This window comes from Carcharhinus amblyrhynchos, chromosome 11 (genome assembly GCF_965287045.1).
Source record: "Carcharhinus amblyrhynchos chromosome 11, sCarAmb.v2.hapA, whole genome shotgun sequence".
In the NCBI taxonomy this organism is placed as follows: Eukaryota; Metazoa; Chordata; class Chondrichthyes; order Carcharhiniformes; family Carcharhinidae; genus Carcharhinus; species Carcharhinus amblyrhynchos.
The window spans coordinates 90,595,265-90,615,669 of record NC_137334.1 but is presented as its reverse complement, the minus strand read 5'-3'; the positions used below and the strand labels follow the sequence as shown (position 1 = coordinate 90,615,669).

The window sequence follows — 20,405 nt, the reverse complement described above, 5'->3', positions numbered from 1 at the left end:
CAGTCTAAGGTGACTGTATGGAGTTTGCCCATTCTCCCTGTGTCTGAATGGATTTCCTCCCACTGTCCAAAGTTGTGCAGGTCAGATAGATTGGCCATGCTAAATTCATGGAATCCCTATGGTACAGAAGGAGGCCATTTGGCCCATCAAGTCTGTACCGACCACAATCCCCGCACACCCCCCCCCCCCACCCCGCCAGCCCTATTCTCATAACCCAATGCATTTATCCTGCTAATCCCCCTGATAATAATATGCAATTTAGCACGGCCAATCCACCTAACATCTTTGGACTGTGGGAGGAAACCGGAGCATCCGGAGGAAACCCAAGCAGACATGGGGAGAACGTACAAACTCCACGCAGACAGTGACTCGAAGCTGGAATTGAACCTGGGATCCTGGCGCTGTGAGGCAACAGTGCTAACCATTGTGCCACCATGGCGCCCAAAGTAGCCTCTTTATTTTCCAAGACGTGTATTTTAGGGAGATTGGCAGGGTAAATACAGGGGTAGGGCCTGGGTAAAGATGCTCTGTCGGAGAGTTGGTGCAGACTCGATGGGCTGAATGGTCTCCTTCTGCACTGTAGGGATTCTATGAGTCTGCTATTCTATGTCTTGGAGGCTCAGTGCCTGATCCCTAATGTAAAATCTCAGTGTCGGTCAGCGAGGACAAGAAGCAAGCTCCACTGACAGGGATTTATCCACACTGATTGGCCAGAAAAGGATGGTCACCTCACTCAGAGTATAACCTTCATCACAAGCTTGTAAGGAAATAGAAGAGAATAAACTGCAATGTTCAAATTAGTCCAATGAGATGATAAGTACAATAGTTCAGGAGCAGAGGGCTTGGTGGTTCGAATACACACACACTTTCTAATTGGCAGGACAAGTTGATAAATGTGTTATTCTGTTAAAAGCAGAAATAAATAGAGGCAAAATACAAAATCCAGGAGAGACCTCAGCTGGTGTTTTCTGAGCACTTTACTTTCAAAAAGATGCCAGGAATTGTAGGGAGTCCAGAGGAGATTTACTAGAATGGGACCAGGGATGAACTTCTTTGGTTGGGTGATGAGGCTGGAGAAGCTGGGCTTGTTTTCCTTACACCAGAGGAGGTTAAAGGCAGATTTAATGGAGGGGTTCAAAATCATGGAGGATTTGGATCGGGTAAATAAAGAGAAACTGTTTCCATTGGCAGGTGGCTCGGTAACCAGAGAACACAGATTTAAGAAAATTGGCCAAAGAACCAGAGGTGAGATGAGGAGAAAGTATTTTTGACGCAGTGAGTTGTTGTGATCTGGAATGCACTGCCTGTGGTGAAAACTGATGCAACAGTAACTTTCAAAAGAAATCTTGGGTCATATTTTTGGAAAGAGAATAAAATGCGTAGCAATGGGGGAAGAGTCGGGGGTGGGACTTATTGCATGGGACTTTCAAAAAAGGCCCCTTAGGGATTACTACCTGTGGTTTAGGATTTTATAAATCTAGGAAGGATTATTTTCGGTGATATTAAGACGTATCCAATTTGTTAAGTTTAGACTCCAATTTTTAATGTACAGTCCCAGCATCTGACCAATCAGGGAGCTCTTAAATCAGCACCCAATCAAGTAGAGATCTATCCAACCATCACCCGGCCAATCAGAGAGCATTTCAGACACTATAATAAGTCAGCATGGTATTAACAGTTACTCTCCAGGTTATGCTAAGGGTTTTACAATGTACTTACTGGACTATTTCCAAAAGATATATCTGGGATGGATTCTTTCTCTTTGTAAGCACTATCTGCTCCTGATAATGCAAAGTCCATGCACTAAAACACGAATTAGACAAGATTTGAATTCATTAAAGTTACAAGGCAACTAACTATGAGCTTGTACTACATCACAGTAAGAGGCTGTTCAGCCCATCGGGGGAGAACATTGTGCTTATCGCACCAAATATCAATTAAACATAGTTTATGTTCAAAGAAATAATGTTTAGCGTTGGGACATATTACCTCACAACTTGGGAGATTCCTCAACCATACAGGATAAACTGGTCTCCACAGTGAGGGACAGTGTCTGATATCACAGTACTCTACAAAGCCCATACTGAGGGACAGTGTGTGACACCCCAGTACTGTCCAGAACCCACACTGAGGGACTGTGTGTGATACACTAGTACTGTACAGAGCTCAAACTGAGGGACAGTGTCTGATACCCCAGTACTGTACAGAGCTCAAACTGAGGGACAGTGTGTGATACCCCAGTATTGTACAGAGCTCAAACTGAGGGACAGTGTGTGATACCCCAGTATTGTACAGAGCTCAAACTGAGGGACAGTGTGTGATACCCCAGTACTGTGCAGAGCTCAAACTGAGGGACAGTGTGTGATATCCCAGTACTGCACAGAGCCCACAATCAGGGACAGTGTGTGACACCCCAGTACTGTACAGAGCCCACGCTGAGGAACAGCCTGTGATACCCCAGTACTGAGGGACTGTGGGTGAGACTCCGGTACTATACAGTGCTCACACTGAGGGACAGCGTCTGAAAACCCAGTACTGTGCAGAATCCGGACTGAGGGCAAGTGTGTAACACTCCAGTACTGTACAGATCTCACACTGAGGGACAATGTCTGATACCCCAACACTATACAGTGCCCACACCGAAAAAGAGTGTCTGATCTTTCAGTACTGTACAGAGCCCACACTGAGGGACAGTGTGAGACACCCCAGCGCTGTAGAGAGCCCACACTGAGGGACAGTAAGTGTTTAATTGAGTAGATTGCTCAGGCTGACGGATCACTTTAACACGGGGCAGACTGAGGGACAAATTACTGATTATTTAGCGACTGGTCAGAGTGCCTGACCTGAGAATAACGCCAGAGCCAGGTCTGGGGGAAAAGGGATTATTTGCCGCCTGCTTTTCCCGGGATAATTGATTCGGATACTGAGGAATCCGTTCAAAAAGAACGGTGATGTGGGGAAGACAGAAAGAGAGAGAGAGAGGCTGGCACGGGAAGGAGTAAATCCCACAAGGTGATTCTGGTTGGAAGGTAACTGCTGTGAGAAGGAGACTCCCTAATTGTGACACACACTCCGGCTCCAGGACAGAGTGGGTTTGGGAAAGTGTGGGGAAAGGGACGGGGGTGGGGGGGGGCGGTGATTGGGGGGAGATAGGTGTGGCTTTTCACAGGAGGAGGAGAGGATGGAGGTGCTGGAGGGAGGAGGAGGGGTGATATTTGAATGTGTGCTGCGGGATGGGAGAGAGAGAGAGAGAGGTGCAATGCCCTCTCCCCTCCCTGTGTGTGTGTGTGTGAGTGCCAGGGCAGAGGGGGAGCTGGCTGGGTGAGTGAGTGAGTGGTGAGGGGCGCGGTTGGAGGGGAGGGTGCGGTCTCTGCACACTCGGATCTCAGGGAACTTTCTCAGCTGAATGCAGCAGCAGCAGCAGCTCAAAGCGGAGGTCCCGCTCCCACTCTCCCCGCCCCTGTGCCGGGGAACTGGCCGCTGACAGCAGCCTGGCTCTCAGCTCTGTCTCTCTGCGACTCTCCCTCCCATTGCCCGCTGCCCACTTCCATCCCCAGCCCTGGCTCTCTCTCCCACTCCCTGTCCACTTAGTACCTTCTAACCATCCTCTCTCTCTCTCTGTATTCCTGGCTGTCTCTGAATCAATTCTCTTCACTTTTCTATCACATTCTCACCACTTTGTACATTTCTGTCACTGTCTCACCTGCTTCGAGTTCCCTCTCTCTCTCTCGCTTCCTGATCCATTCACCTCTGAGGATCTGTCACTTGCCAGCTGTATTTCCCATCGAAGGATTTCTCTCACAGTTTCCCTCTTGTGTCTCTGTGTCTGTCCCCTTCAGTGAATCTCACTGAGCTCCCTCTCTCTTTCAGGCTCTGTCTGACCGGTGTGTCTCCCTGTGTCTGTGACCCCTCTTAAGCCCGAGTTCTGCATCCTCTGCTTCTCTCTCCAGTGTAAGCCCTCTATTCCAGCCTTGCTGTCTCTCTCTGTCCCTCCGAATCTATTACCTGTATCCATTCCACTTTCCTCTATCCCTGTATCCACCCCACTCTATCCCTGTATCTATCCCCTCTCACTGTCCATATATATCTCCTCTCCCTGTGTCTCTCTATCTCGCTGTATCTGCCCCCTCTATTCCTCTATATTTACTCTCCCTATCCTTGTGTCCATCCCCTCTCTCCCTGTGTCTCTATATCTTGTTATATCCCCCTCTCTTTATCCCTCTATCTCTGTATCCCTCTTTCCCTATCTCTCAATCCCTGCCCTTCTGTAACTCTCTCTCTCAGTCCTGCTTTCTCTCTCTTACACACACACACTCTCTCTGAGCACTCTCTCACCTCTCTCTCTCCCAACGGGGGGGAACTATCTGCCCTCCCGCTGCCAGCATCCCCTCCCCCACGGCTCCCTGCCGGATTTTAGCCCTTTTCCCCCACCCCATGCAGCGAGTGACCGGGGCTGGTGTCCGGCTGGAGCAGTGATTTTACCCCCCCGGAGGGGGGTTGGGGAGGGAGGGAGCTGGAGGAGGTGCTGAGGGAGGGCGGCCGGGGAGGGGTGGGGAGAGAGCCCTGGGCTGCGCTCCCGTCTCTGCGCCCTGGATGGGGAGAAGTGCAGCTCCGGGCAACCGAGACTGAAAGCGTTTACCCCCAGGGGGCTGGGAGGGAGGGAGGGAGGGAGGGAGGGGGTGGGGAAGGGTTGGGGGGGAGGTGGTGACAGATACCCCCCCTGGATCAGGGTTAGGGAAAGGGGGGGGGGGGACACTGGCTTTGAGCTGTGAGGGGGACAGGACTGGGGTGGGGGGACCATGCGAGCTGGCTGGAGTGTGCTGTTAGTGCTGGCCAGCGGCTCCCTGCTCCTCAGCCCCGCGGTGCTGGCCTGCGGGCCAGGTAGGGGCTACGGCAGCAGGAGGAGACACAACCGCAAGCTGACCCCGCTCTCCTACAAGCAGTTCATCCCCAACGTGGCCGAGAAGACCCTGGGGGCCAGCGGCAAATCCGAGAGCAAGATCAACCGGAACGCGTCCCGCTTCAAGGAGCTGATCCCCAACTACAACCCGGACATCATCTTCAAGGACGAGGAGAAATCCGGAGCCGACAGGCTGATGACCCAGGTAAGACTCAGAGAGAGAGCGAGAGGGAAATAACCTCCCTCATTCCCTCCCATCCCACAATCACAGCATCACTCCTGCCATTCAGCCCCTCTCCCTCTCCTATCCTAGCTAGCCGGGTGCTCTGGTTTCCTCCCGCAGTCCCAAAGACTTTGTTGCACTAGGGGTGGCACCGTGGTCAGCAAGTCAGCCTCACGGCGCCAGGGACCCGGGTTCGAGTCCCAGTTTGGGTGACTTGTCTATGTAGAATTTGCACATTCTCCCCATGTCTGTGTGGGTTTCCTCCGGGTGCTCTGGTTTCCTCCCAAAGAGCTGCTGTATGGTGGGGGAGCACAGTGGGGTTAGCACTGCTGCCTCACTGCACCAGGGACCCGGGTTCGATTCCCGGCTTGGGTCACTGTCTGTGTGGAGTTTGCACGTCCTCCCCGCGACTGTGTGGGTTTGCTCCGATTTCCTCCCACAGTCTGAGAGAGGTGCTGGTTAGGGTGTGTTGGCCGTGCTAAATTCTCCCTCGGTGACCCGAACAGTGTGTGGTGACTAGGGGGATTTTCACAGTAACTTCATTGCGGTGTTAATGTACTTGTGACTACTAAGTAAACTATTAGGAAAAACTTCAATTCAGAGCTCCCTGCAATTCCTCTTTCCCTTTTTCGTTTTGCAAGTTTTTAAAAATTTAATTGAATCGTTCGAGATCCTTAACAACTCGCTATGTTAACTTAAAAAAATCTCAGCGGGCCTTACCTTTGCCTGGAAAAGGGGCAAAAAAATTAACTTTGAGAGAGAGGGAGAGATGTCTTTGAATTTTATTTGACTCGAGGTGTCACCCTGTGGGCAAAGAGTTCCATATCTCCTGCCTCTTTTCGCACAGGGCGATGCCGAATTTAACAGCCCCAGCTGCAGACCATTCGGCCCTGCCGCCTCATACTCCCCCCCCCAAACACCATCGTCCTTAACTTTCGTGTAATTTTCTCCCCTCTCTGATGTGCCTTAGCCGCTGAAGCAGGTACCAATTATTTCCCTGGAGGAGCGGGCTCCACGTCCTGGAAAAAGGAACATTTATAATAATTTTGTTTTAATGATAGAAGTCACTTTTTGTTTTGCTGTGTTAACATTTCTCTCCCCCCAACCCCCCCCCCCCCCACCCTGGGTCACTGTTTTAGGTTTCCCTGTTTACTCAGATCCTTTGCAAACAACATTTGCCCTTTGCTCTCGCCTATCTCCCTGAGTTCCCTGAACCTTCACTGATCGGTTACCGAGAGAGAAAAGTGGCCGGCACACCGGAGTTAGCCAGAGAAAAAAAACCCCTCATTCATTTATCTATATTCATGCAATTACTCTCAGAGGCGCCTAAAGCAGACCAAAAAATGATCCCAATTATTCAATATTTCCACTCCACGGCCGTGTGTATTTTTTTTAAAGAAAAAAATATTATTTATATAACAGGAAATTTGTTTAAGCGTTCATTGGGTTATTCCAAAACAAGAACGCGCTGTCTTTATTTTACTTTCCCTGAAGTGAAGCGGAAATGTTGGGTCTGTGTGCTGTTTTTAAGGGCATGGTCTATTTCCACTCCTTACTGTGATAAATTGACAATAACCTTTGTACAGTTAACCAGGGGCTGTTGTCAGAGAGCCGGGCCGGAGTTCAGGGTTGAGTTGTTTAAATTTAGTGCACAAGTCAAAGGGGAGGCGACTGGGCTGAGGGTCCCTTCCCTCAGCCCCACCATCGCTGCTTTAAAGCGGCTGGAGGGCGGAGGGGCGGGGGGGGGGGGGGGTGGGTGAACAGAGCTGGGGGTTCACCTTTGTTTTTCAATGGAGACAGACCCGCCTGGAAAATAATATCTGTGTTTGTGTAAATGAGTCTGAGCGCGTGTGTATTTGTGCAAATATTTGTGCATGTGGGTCCAGGTATGTGTGTCCTGCTGTGTGCCTGTTAATACTGTGTTTGTGTGTGAGTGCCAGTGTTGAGTTTGGTTGTGTGTGAATACACGTGTATGTGTGTGTTTAGTTATGTGTGTATGGTTATTTGTGCATGCATGTCTCTGTCTGTTAGTATTGTGTTTGTGTGTGAGTGCAAGTGTGAGTGTTGAGTTTGGTTGTGTGTGAATACACGTGTGTGTGAGTGTTTGGTATGTGTGTATGGTTATTTGTGCATGCATGTCTCGGCCTCTGTTAGTTTTGTGTTTGTGTGTGAATGCAAGTGTGAGTGTTGAGTTTGGCTGTGTGTGAGTACATGTATGTGTTTGGTTGTGTGTGTATGTTTATGTAAATACTTGTACATGTATGTCTCAGTATGTGTGTCTGTTGGCATCATTGTGTGTGATTGCATGTGTGTGAGTGTGTGTGCGTGTGAGCGTTGTTTGGTTCTGTGTCTGTGTTTATTTGTGCGTGCATACCTCAGTCTGTGTGTCTGTAGCATTGTATTTGTGTGAAAGTACATTTTGTCAGTGTTGAGTCTGGTTGTATGTGAGTGCATGTGTGTTACAAGCAAATTACTGTGGATGTTGGAATCTGAAACCAAAAGAGAAAAGGTTGAAAAATCTCAGCTTCGACAAAGGGTCATCTGGACTCGAAACATCAACTCTTTTCCCTCCTTACAGATGCTGTCAGACCGGCTGAGATTTTCCAGCGTTTTTGTTGTGTGTGTATATTTATCTGTGCATGCGTATCTCAGTATCTGTGTCAGTTAGTATTGTATTTGTGTGTGGGTACTCAGTGTTGAGTTTGGTTGTGTGTGTGAGTGACTGTATGCTTGCTCCATACACATAAGGATTTGTGTACATTGTATGCACAGCATAAGATTGTCCTTCACAGAAAATCATTATTGGCTCAGATTTCATGCAAGGATATTACTCAGTTGAAGATTTCAGTTACATGTCAGAACAGCAGTTCTAAATGTTAATTACATTCGGTATTGAATACTGTGGCTGTATGCTTATAAAACCCTGTCTGTCCCAGTTCACCCTCAACAATCCAAAGGGCATTCGCTAGTCTTTGAAAAATTCACCCCCAGAATATGTGTGTCGCTGGCTAGACTAATATTTGTTGCCCTTGAGAAGGTGATGGTGAGCAGTCTCCTTGAACCACTGCTGTTTGCATAGTGGAGGTACATCCACAGTGCTGTTAGATAGGGAGTTCCAGGATTTTGACTCATTGATGATGGAAGGACGGTGATGAAGCTCCAAAGAAGGATGGTGCGTGGCTTGGAGGTGGTGGTGTTCCCATGCACATGCTGCCCTTGCCCTTCTAGGTGGTGGGGTTTGGCCATTCTGTTGGTGATGGCTTGGTGAATTGCTGCACTGCGCCCCATTAAAATACACACTGGAGCAGTGGCTGGAGGGAACGGATGTGAACTATGTTTGTATGCATTTATATACTATGGTTACTGCTTAAATCTCTTGCAAGACCTTTTGGCTGCTTTACGGACATGAGTCTGAGTAACATTGTGTTAACACAGAGGCTTCATTAGATGAAATACCTGTTCCCCCCATCCCTGATGATTCTATCACTTTGTGTAGAATATCTGCTGAAGGGAATGCCTAATTCCCTGATTCCCGTACCCATCCAAGCCCCTCAATCAGTACTGCAAACAAAGGTATCAGTAATATTATCACACCAATATCTAATACTTTTTAATAAATTTCTCTCTCTGCTTTATGAGTCTTCCATCATTCAGTCAGCGTCAACTCTAAGTCTGAATTCCCACTCCAGAGACTTTGAATCCCTACAATGCAGAAGGAGGCACATTAAGCCTGCCCTGACAACAATCCCACCCAGGTCCTATCCTCGTAACCCCATGTATTTATCTTGCTAATCCTCCTGACATCAATTGTCAATTTAACATGGCCAATCAACTTAACTCGCACATTTTCAGACTGTGGGAGGAAACTGGAGCGCCCGGAGGAAACACAGGGAGAATGTACAAACCCACACAGACAGTGACCCAAGGCTGGAATCGAACCTGGGTTCCTGCTGGGAAACCACTGTGTCCTTGTAACCTCACAAGGTCTGGGCTGGTATTGCCAGTGCAGTACTGAGGGAATGCTGCACTGTTAGAGATGCCATTTTTTGTACAAAATGTTACATCGGCACCATAGGAGGAAGATCAGGGGAATTTTCCTCGCTGTCCTCTGCTAACACCATTCTTCTGCCAACTCCATTATCACCCTGCTATTTGTGGGATCTTACTGTGCTCACATTGGCTGATACAATTCCTGCATTACAGTAGACGCTATACTTTAAAATTATTTAAGGATGGCACGGTGGCATAGTACTTAGCACTGCTGCCTCACAGCGCCAGGGACCTGGGTTCAATTCCCAGCTTGAATCACTGTCTGTGTGGAGTTGCACATTCTTCCCGTGTCTGCGTGGGTTTCCTCCGGGTGCTCCAGTTTTGTCCCACGCTCCAAAGACGTGCAGGTTAAGTTGATTGGCCATGCTAAATTAACTTTTAGTGTCGGGGGATTAGCAGAGTAAACACATGGGGTTACAGGGATAGGGCCTGGGTGGGATTGTGATTGGTGCAGGCTCAATGGGCCAAATGACCTCCCTCTGCACTTAGGGATTCTATGAATTGGCTATAAAGCACTTTGTGAGGTTGCGAAAGGCACAATATAAATGCAAGCCTTTCTTTAGTGCAGATGTCAACTAGTTTAGCTTTACTGAGTTAACAGCTCCATGGGATTAGTAGACACTGCAGTTCAATGTAAGGTGCAAAATATAAAATCCAGTGGCTTCCAGATATTGGTTCAGACACAGACTGTAATCTGCCGATAGTTCAGAAAGCTTGTGGCGACAGCAGCCACATGCATTTATATAGTACCTCTTCCCAGGAAAGAAGGCTCCCAAAGCCTCGGGTGGCACGGTAGCACAGTGGTTAGCACTGCTGCTTCACAGTTCCAGGGTCCTGGGTTCGATTCCTGGCTTGGGCCACTGTCTGTGTGGAGTTTGCACATTCTCCTTGTGTCTGCGTGGGTTTCCTCCGGGTGCTCTGGTTTCCTCCCACAGTCCAAAGATGTGCGGGTTAGGTTGATTGGCCGTGCTACGAAATTGCCCCTTAGTGTCCAGGGATGTGTAGGTTAGAGGGATTAGTGAGTATAATATGTAGGGGTATGGGGGTAGGGCCTGGGTGGGATTGTGTTCGGTGCAGACTCGATGGGCCGAAGAGCCTCTTTCTGCACTGTAGGGTTCTATGATTCTATGATCAAAGTACTTCACATGAACATTATCAGTCAATATTTGAAACCTGGCCATGTAAAGTGGCGATAGAACAGGAGGCTGAAAATCTGGTCAAAGTGTGAGGTTTTAAGGAGAAGGAGGTGTTGTGACAAAGAGGTTTGAGGACAGAATCCCAGAGTTTGGGGCCTAGACTGCTGAGGGTACATGTGCGGAGGATATTGTGCAGTGTAATTTACAGGCTGGAATTTCTGAGGCAATGTAAGTGGCAGTGAACGCGATGGAGATGTTTGTGCCAGGACCTCAGTCTGATGGAAATCATTGGTTTGTTTTAAAACTTGATTATGACTCTAGAATGTTTGTTTGTTTTTAGAGAGCTATTCTTCCTCCTGCTCCCTCCCCCACACCCGTTCCCCCGTCATCAAATGAAAATGTTAAGGAATGTTGTTGTCTTGTGTCGCATTGGTCGATTGAGTCTCCTTTTCCTTCTCTTTTGCAACAAAGACGTAATGATTTCAAAGAAACAACACACTTGTATCTATAATCACACCCCTCACAATATCTCAAAACACTGCAGAGCAAACAAAATATCCCTTTTGAAACATAATCGCTGTTGTAATGTAGAAAACCAATTTGCGCACAGCAAGATCCCACAAACGCACGGTGGCACAGTGGTTAGCACTTCTGCCTCTCAGCACCAGGGACCAGGGTTCAATTCCAGCCTCGGGTCACTGTCTGTGTGGAGTTTGTATGTTCTCCCCGTGTCTGCGTGGGTTTTGTTGGGTGCTCTGGTTCCCTCCCACATGCCAAAGATGTGCAGGTTAGGCTGATTGGCTATGCTAAATTGCCCCTTAGTGTCAGGGGGATTAGCAGGGCAAATATATGTGGGGTTACAGGGATAGGGCCTGGGTGCTGGGATTGTTGTTGAGGCAGGCTCGTTGGGCTAAATTGCCTTCTTCTATACTTCTATTTATACTTAGAATTTATACTTCTATGGAACCCACCGTTCGGGTGCATTGTTTACACTAAATTGCCCCTTAGCGTCCTGGGATAGAGGGATTGGTGGGTAAATATGTGGGATTACAGAGATAGGGCCTGGGTGGGATTGTTGTTGGTGCAGACTTGATGGGCTGAATGACCTCTTCTACACTGCAGGGATTCTAGGTTTCTAACAGCAATGTGCTAACTATCAGATAATCTGTGATCAACATTGACCAAGACAGACGGCAACTCCATTGTTCATCTTTGAATTAGTGCCATGGGATATTTTGAGAGGAGTAGGGTGAATATCCTCTCTGGAAGGCAGGGAGAATTCTGCCGTCCCGCCTGCCGCGGGAATCATAACCAACAGGGGGTCAGACGATGCAAAGGTCTGTTGACCTCAGGCGGTTTTGGGGTGATCGCGGCTGGAAAATCTCACCCAGCATCTCTGCCCCCTCTGCAGCTTAAGTCTTGACTCAGATTTTGTCTTTAAGGTTCTGGAGTGGGACTTGAACCTTCTGATAGAGGTGAGAGCTCCTCTCACTGAGCCATGGCTGTGCTGTCTCTCCGTGACTTCTTTGTGACCTTGGTAGAGTTGACGTAATGGCTGGAATTCTCCAGTCTCGCACACTCCGCTACTGCTGCCAACGGAAATGGATAATTTGGCATTCTGCCAAATCTCCATTCTCTGCAGCGGGACTGAATATTCCCAACCCGAGGCACGTCAGAGAATTCCGGCAACATTTACTAATTTGATATTTGCGTATTGTAATGCAAATCGAGGTGGTTTCTTGGTTGAAAACGTTACATTGAGCATATTCCTCAATGGACGTAGGACATCAGAACATAGGAGCAGGCTCATGCCATTTGGCCCATCAAGCCTGCCTCACCATTCAGTTAGATCATGGCCGATTATCCATCTCAACACCAGCATCCCCATGTTCCTTGAATTCATTCATATCCAGAAATCTATCAATTTCTGTCTCGAACGTACTCAAGTGTCCACCAGCCCTTTGGGGTAGAGAATTCCAAAGGTTCGCCACCCTCTGAGTGAAGAAGTTCCTCCTAATCTCTGTCCTAAATTGCCCTTCCCCTTATTCTGAGTGTGTGTTCCCTGGGTCTGACCTCACCAGCCAGGGGGCAAATCTTATCTACATCTACCCTGTCATTGCTTGTCAGAATTCTGTATGTTTCAATGAGACTACCTCTCATTCTTCTAAACTCTAGCCAATATCGACCCAATCTCCCCAATCTCTTCTCATAAGAAAATTCAACCATCCCTAGGATTAGCCAAATGAACTTTCTGTTACACTCCCTCTATATTCTTCCTCAGATAAGGAGACCAAACTTGTGCACAATGCTCCAGTGATTGAGTTTTTACCTACGTTGCACAGAGCTAAGGTACAGAGTCCATGGTGCCAGTTTCGATTCCTGGATCTATGCTGGATCTACTTACCTCAGCTAAAAGAGGGCCACTGGGGGTGAAAAATAAATCGGTTCCGTAGAGAGATAAATATCAGCTAGCATGTCAGGTAGAACTCCCCCGCTCTTCTTGAATCAGAACAAGCAACGGTATCTTCAACAGTGCAGCACACCCTCAGTGCAACACTAGAGCGTGAGGCACCAGTCGCGGAAATGGGCCTTAAATTCAGAAATAGCCACTCAGAGACGGATGCTACATCTGACAGACAAAAAAAAGGGATATTGATAAGAGCAAGGTTAGGCCACAATTTGAGTCTATAAGCAACTTGTCACACCCCTATTATAGTAAAGTTATGAGGCAGGATCAGTTCACACTAGAACGGAGACACAAAAGGAGAGTTATAGAATCATAGAATCCTACAGTACAGAAGGAGGCCATTCGGCCCATTGAGCCTGCACCAGCAACAATCCCACCCAGGCCCAATCCCCGTAATCTCACATATTTACTCCACTAATCCCTCTAACCTCCACATCCCGGGACACTAAGTGGCAATTTAGCACACCCAATGCACCTAACCCGCGTATCTTTAGACTGTGGAAGCAAACTGGAGCACCCAGAGGTAACTCATGCAGGCGCAGGGAGAACGTGCAGACTTCACACTGACGGTGACCCGAGACAGCAGTGCTAACCACTGTATCATCGTGCGATCCATAATCAAGTTAATCAAGGTTTCTGAAGTTCTGGAAGGTTCTGAAGGTCTGAATAAGGAAATTCTATTTCCTCTTGTAGGGGAGTCTGTGATAGCCCCCAGTCATTGGGTTAAAACCACCAGTGCAAGAGTGCGGAAAGCAATGAGGAAAACCATTCCTACACAGCTGCTGCTCTTGGTGTAAGGGATGAGTGCTTTGTCATGGGAAATATTTGAGGTTTAAACCATTGTATCTTTAAAGGAAATCTGGATAAATAGCTGAAGCAGAGAAAGAAACAGGGCTATTGGGTGACAGTGGTACAGTTGTTTTGGAATGAGTCTATACAGAGAGAGAGAGCATGGGACAATGGGCGCTCCAGAAAAGAGCTAGTTGACTCACAATGGACCGAATGGCTTCCTACTGTGTGTTAAACATTCAGTGGCTCCATGTTTTATGGGGAGGCGATGGCCTAGTGGTATTATCACTGAACTATTAATCCAGGAACTCAGCTAATGTTCTGGGGACTTGGGTTCGAATTCCATCACTGCAGATGGTGGAATTTGAATTCAATAAAAAATATCTGGACTTAAGAATCTACTGATGATCATGAAAGAATTGTCGTTTGTCGGGAAAAAAAGCCCATCTGCTTCCCTTTCGGGAAAGAAATCTGCCATCCTTACCCGGTCTGGCCTACATGTGCCTCCAGAATCACAGCAATATGGTTGACTCTCAACTGCCCTTTGACTGTCCATATTAAGAAATTGCCCCTTAGTGTCCAGGGTAGCGGAGGTTAGAGGGATTAGTGGGTATAATATGTCGGGGTATGGGGGTAGGGCCTGGGTGGGATTGTGTTCGGTGCGGACTCGATGGGCCGAAAGGCCTCTTTCTGCACTGTAGGGTTCTGTGATCTATGATCTATGATAAATGGCCTAGCAAACTCAAAACCAGGGCAACTAGGGCTGGGCAATAAATGCAGTCATGATGTGGGTATGCCGGCGTTGGACTGGCGTAAACACAGTAAAAAGTCTGACAACACCAGGTTTTAGTCCAACCTATTTATTTGATAATATACTCACAAGCTTTCGGGGTTAGTCCCTTCATCAGGTGAATGGAGAGTTCTGGCCTCAGACAGAGCATATAAAGCACAGACAGTTTAGAGATTACTGATTAGAATGCGAATCTTTACACCTAACCTGCTGTTCAAGACCTGAAGTGGCTGATAATGTGAGTGGAAGGAGCACTGACTTGCCTGGGTTTGCAAAACCTCACTTACTGTACTGTCTGGAGACAATACACATCTCTTTAAACTGTGATCAGTGCTCCTTCCACTCACATTATCAGCCACTTCAGGTCTTGAACAGCAGGTTAGGTGTAAAGATTCGCATTCTAATCAGTAATCTCTAAACTGTCTGTGCTTTATATGCTCTGTCTGAGGCCAGAACTCTCCATTCACCTGACGAAGGGACTAACCCCGAAAGCTTGTGAGTATATTATCAAATAAATAGGTTGGACTAAAACCTGGTGTTGTCAGACTTTTTACAATAAATGCAGGCCAGCCAGTGACATACACGTCCCGTGAATGAATAAAGAGAAATGTGCCATTTAATGCCTACATGTGAATGGTAAATTTTAGGTAAATACACATGGAAACAATTTCTACCAAGTCATGATAGAGGCTGATACAGGCTCAATGGGCCGAATGGTCTCCTGTGTTACAATGTTCTATGATTTGTGTGGACCTTGAGCTTTTGAAATGTAAGGGATATTAGAAACATTCCCCTCTTGTCACAGTTGGTGACATACTGCATGACAGCAGTGCAGAGAATCTCCCTCTTTATTCCCGTCTTAGAGAAAAAAACAAAGTTACTCAAGTATTATCTTGAACTTTCTTCTTTTCCTGTGGATTTCTGTTACAATTTTTTTTTTGCTTAACTAGGCAGTGTCAGGGAGGAAGTCCAGGGTGTACAAACACCACTCCCCTCCCCGGCAGTTCCTATGATCGAAAGAACATGCCTTACCTACATCGCTTGATAGATGTTCTTTAGGAGTTGGGTAGTTCTCTAATCCAGCCAATAAAGGTCGATCATTTAGGCTGGCACTTCACTAGAATATTGCTGTGATCAGTAATAGCATTTTCAACTAACTAGTGGTGCGTAAGCAAACCGGGACTCCATGTTTTTGTCTTTCTAGCCCACAAGGCTGTTTCTCATTTCACTTGCTTTATTTGAATTGTTAGATTAATAGAAGTAATAATGTTTCTGTTTCAACCTTATTGTGAAATTCCTATTTATATAGCAGAGCTTTGGAAGTAGTTATTGTTTGGTCTGGCAAACGCATAACACCCTCGATAAGCAGCCTAAGTCGTTGTAAATTGGTTATATCACTGGGAGGAAATTGGCAATGAGAAGTTAGCGAACTTGTAAGTGTGATTTAGATGAATGGATTGAGTGTGCGAGTTAATCTGGGCTCTTTTGTCCTCTCCGACTCCATAAACTCCCAACTAGATCCTCCAGTGAATTCTGTGATCCTCACACCTTAGATTGTTGGTTTTTGTAAGGTAGGAGCCATCAACCAGTATCTCCAGCCACCAGGTTGGGTAATGTACAAAGTGACGCTCCCTCTGCTTTGAAGAGGTGAGTTTTACACTGTCCCAACGTCACTTCCCAACTCTTAATTCCCACCCTGTGTGATCATCTCTTTTCCGTATGATAGCCATGATGTGGTAACACTGGTGTTGAACTGGGGTGGGCACAGTAAGAAGTCTCACAACACTAGGTTAAAGTCTGACAGGTTTATTTGGGATCCCGAGCTTGCGGAGCGTGGGGGTGAGTCCTGATGAAGGAGCAGTGCTCCAAAAGCTCGTGATTCCAAATAAACCTGTTGGACTTCAACCTGGGGTTGTGAGATTTCTGACTGTTTCCTTATGGTGGCCAATAGATACTGAATTGGGGGCACTTCTACTCAAAAGGGCATCACAATTAAATCCATTCCCAATTCGCACATGCAGTCAGGGGGTAAAATAGGCCTGGGATAGTAGCATTGAACAACCCATTGTGAACTGCCTGCCCAATTTTACAACTAGCCCAATTTCCCTTCCAGGGATGCGTGAATTGTCGATGTCAATTAATTGCCTATTTTTGCACAATTGACCAATAAAAAAGACATGCATTTATATAGCACCTTTCATGACCACAGGGCATCCCTGAGCACTTTACAGCCAATTACATATTTCCAAAGTGATGGCCTAGTGGGATTATCACTAGACTATTAATTTAGAAACTCAGCTAATGATTTGGAGACAGGCGTTCGAATCCTGCCATGGCAGATGGTGGAATTTGAATTCAATAAAAAATACCTAGAATTAAGGACCTACTGATGACCATGAAACCAGTATCGATTGTCGGAAAAACCCATCTGGTTCACTAATGCCCTTTAGGGAAGGAAATCTGCCGTCCTTACCCGGTCTGGGTTACATGTGTCTCCAGAGCCACAGCAATGTGGTTGACTCTCGATTGCTCTCGAGCAACTAGCGATGGGCAATAAATGCTGGACAGCCAGCGACACCCGTGTCCCATGAATGAATTTTAAAAAGTCACTGTGTAATGGAGGAAACTCGGCAGCCAATTTGTGCACAGAAAGCTCCCCCACACGGCAAAGTGGCCCTGCACTGGTAATCTGCTTGCTGTGAAGCTGATTGAGGGATAGTTATTGTTCAGGACACCAGGGAGAACTGTCCTACGCTTCTCCGAAATTGATTCCTCTTTGGTGTCCACCCCAGAAGGACGGACGCGGCCTCGATTTAGCATGTCCACCTGAGAAGCGGCATCTCTGACAGTGCTGCATTTGCTCAACTGTGCCTTTATTGAATGGAAGAGCAGGCTCAAGGAGCCTAATGGTCTACTCCCATTCCAATTTCCAACAGCCTGATGTAAATCGAATTACACCTCTTAATAATCCTTGTTGATTATCAGAGGTTTTGATATGGGCTGTAGGTAGAGGAACTGGAGGAGACCGTACTTACTCTCCAGCCTGTTCTGTCATTCATTTATATCAGGGATAATCTATATTGTAACTTCATTTATCCTCCTTGGTTCTGTAAGCCTTGATACATTTGGCATCACTAAAACCTATCGATCTCAAAGTTGAAACTTTCAATCGATTTCTAGCCTGAGCAGCTTTCTGTGGGAGAGAACATTCCAGATTCCCGTTACATTTGTATTTATACATCGCCCTGCCAGTACCTGGCTGGTACAGTGCCCACTTTGAAGGGGTTTTACCAATGAAACTCTCTTTACAAGAAAGGTACCATTATTATGAATCCCTCTTAAAAAAGGTGTCCTGGGGGTGATGGGTCTCTCTCTCTCTTTCGATGGACTCTAAAGGAGAGATTCCCTCTTTAAAGCAAGTGTGACATTGAGACTGTCACTCAGAAAGGGAACCTGATGCCAGGATGTAGTCTTGAAAATAACCTGTGTGGGTCAGACTCCTTCTGAGCATCATATTCTGCAATGGTAATATTATCCATTAGTCAGAGTTGGACAATCAAGTTTTTTTTTAAAGTAACGACAGTTAACGTTAATGCATTGGAGTTTTTAGTGTGGAAATGTGCCAGGTAGTGGTGGGATGATAGGCTGCAGGAGACTACAGGTAGGGCAAGTATAGAAGCTGTATTTGAATGGAACCTCGACATGTTCCGCTCACGTGGAGAGAAATTAATGGGAGCCTCAATCTGGGAGGTTACAAACTCCTCGGAGTTGGAGGCAGGACCATTGGAAAGAAAATGGAGAAAGACCTGTCCTCTACAATGCCTTTCACAAGCTCAAGCAACGCCAAAGGACTTTACAGCCAATGAAGTAACTTTTGGAAGCTTTATTGTGATTATAATGAAGAAAACACAGCAGACATTTTACACACAGCAGGATTGCATGGAAAGCAATGTGACAGTGACCAGATAATCCATTTTAGTGATGTTGGTTGAAGGGTAAATATTGGCCACGATACAGGAAGGCACTGTGGCACGATGGTTAGCGCTGCTGCCTCACAGAGCCACGGACCCGGGTTCGATTCTGACTTGGGTGACTGTCGGTGTCGAGTTTGCACATTCTCCCCATGTCTGCGTGGGTTTCCTCCGGGTGATTTGGTTTCCCCCCAGAGTCCAAAGATGTGCAGGTTAGGTGCATTGACCATAGTAAATTGCCTCTTAGTGCCAGAGGATTAATAGGTAAATATGCAGGGTTACAGGGATAGGGTGAGATTGTTGTTGGTGCAGGCTTGATGGGCCGAAACTCTGCGGAGTTTACATGTTCCCCCTGTATCTCCGTGGGTTTCCTCTGGGTGCTCCGGTTTCCTCTCACAGTTTGAAAGATGTGCTGGTTGAGCCACGCTAAATTTTCCTTGCAAAACCTTGGGAGTTAAGAGGTTCCACAGAGTTGAGGCTGTGGGAACAAATGAGTTAAGAGAAGCGGCACTTCTTAATTTCAACGGATCTGAGGAGTGCAGAGACAGGGAGAGACTGTGAGGGGCATCTGTTTACATCCCTAATCGCGAATGAGAGGGAAATGCAAACCACAGTCAACTGAGATTATGATCCAGAGAGAAAGGACAGTCTGCTATAATACAGGGAGAAGCTTGCAACGCATCTCTAGGTTAGCAGATCATTCTCAGACCCTATTCAAAATCTCGAGATGTTTACAAAGGTTGAAGAAAGTGTGAGAGGATGTTGTGTTTCTCTTTGTAAGAATTTATATATAGAATGGGAGATGGCTGGCAGAGGCTAGTAATTTGATCGGGAGTCCCTAATGATCTCATGCGCTGCTAAAACTAAACACAAGCGGCTTTTAGACAGCAACACAACCTGCAAGATGCAATCACCACTGGCTGATTCTTTAATTCAGTATAAAGGTATTTGTTCTGAAACAGCAACTTCCACAACAATTATATAAAGAGGTAACGATGACAGCGCTGTTGTAACACGGGTAAATGAAACGAATACAAGAATGAAAGCCTGACACTGCTTGTCATTTATTAATTTGTCATAGCAACCAGGTGTCAAGTGTGGGTAGCAGCTTCAGCCTGAGAGTTGTGGGTTCAAATCCCTCTGCAGCGATTCTAGTGTGTAATCTCAATTTATGCTCCAAGTGCCGTGGCACAGTGGCACAATGGTTAGCACTGCTGCCTCACAGCACCAGGGACCCGGGTTCGATTCCCAGATTGGGTCACTGTCTCTGCGGAGTTTGCATGTTCTCCCTGTATCTCTGTGGGTTTCCTCCGGGTTCTCCGGTTTCCTCCCACAGTTTGAAAGATGCGCTGGTTGAGTAGATGGATTGGCCGTGCTAAATTCTCCCTCAGTATACCCAAACAGGCACCGGAGTGTGGTGACTAGGGGATTTTCACAGTAACTTCATTGCAGTGTTAATGTAAGCCTACTTGAGACACAAATAAATAAACTTAAGCAAGCATTGAGGGATTGTTGCCCTGTGCGATGGTAAACCCATCTTCCCTCTCAGGTGAATGTAGGAAAGAAAGTTCTGCACCATCATCCTGAGGCAGTGTCGGATTCTCCATGGCGCACTGACCAATATTTATCCCTGTCTCAAGTGTGGCTCTCTTGGTAACTCTGTTGGCTCTGAAACACTCGTATCTGGGCCATGTGTCACCCTAGGACTTCAGTTAATGAAAGATCGAAGCTGCCACTCCAGCGCAGTACTGAGGGAGTGCAGTACTGTTGGAAGGTCATTCAGATTGATGTGAAACTGAGACCACATCTGTCTGTTTACGGTGAGTATAAACGATCCCGTGGGCACTATTTTCAACAGGAACAGAGGAGCAATCCCTTAGCGGCCATTACTTAATCCTTAATCAAGATCACAAAAGCAGGTGAATCTGGTCATTGTCACACTGTTATTTCTGGGAGTTTGCTGGTGGTTTCTGCACTTTCTATAATACTGCAGTCACTACAAAATATTTCATTGTCTGTAAAGTATTGGTGGTCATAAAAAGCACTGTATAAAAAAGCAAGTCCTTTTCTCGTGCAACA

The 20,405-nt window shown here is 46.8% G+C and overlaps 1 protein-coding gene across 1 annotated transcript in view; it reads left to right on the top strand.

Annotated features, from left to right (window-relative positions):
• The first annotated feature begins 4,778 nt into the window (after positions 1-4,778).
• The window catches only part of LOC145350325 (indian hedgehog protein-like), a 59,749-nt gene continuing 44,122 nt past the window's right edge, over positions 4,779-20,405 (top strand). Inside the window, exon 1 of the mRNA XM_080199546.1 lies at positions 4,779-5,105. Coding sequence (XP_080055672.1) covers positions 4,800-5,105 — 306 coding nt within the window. The 5' untranslated portion in view covers positions 4,779-4,799. The remainder of the gene's footprint in view (positions 5,106-20,405) is intronic.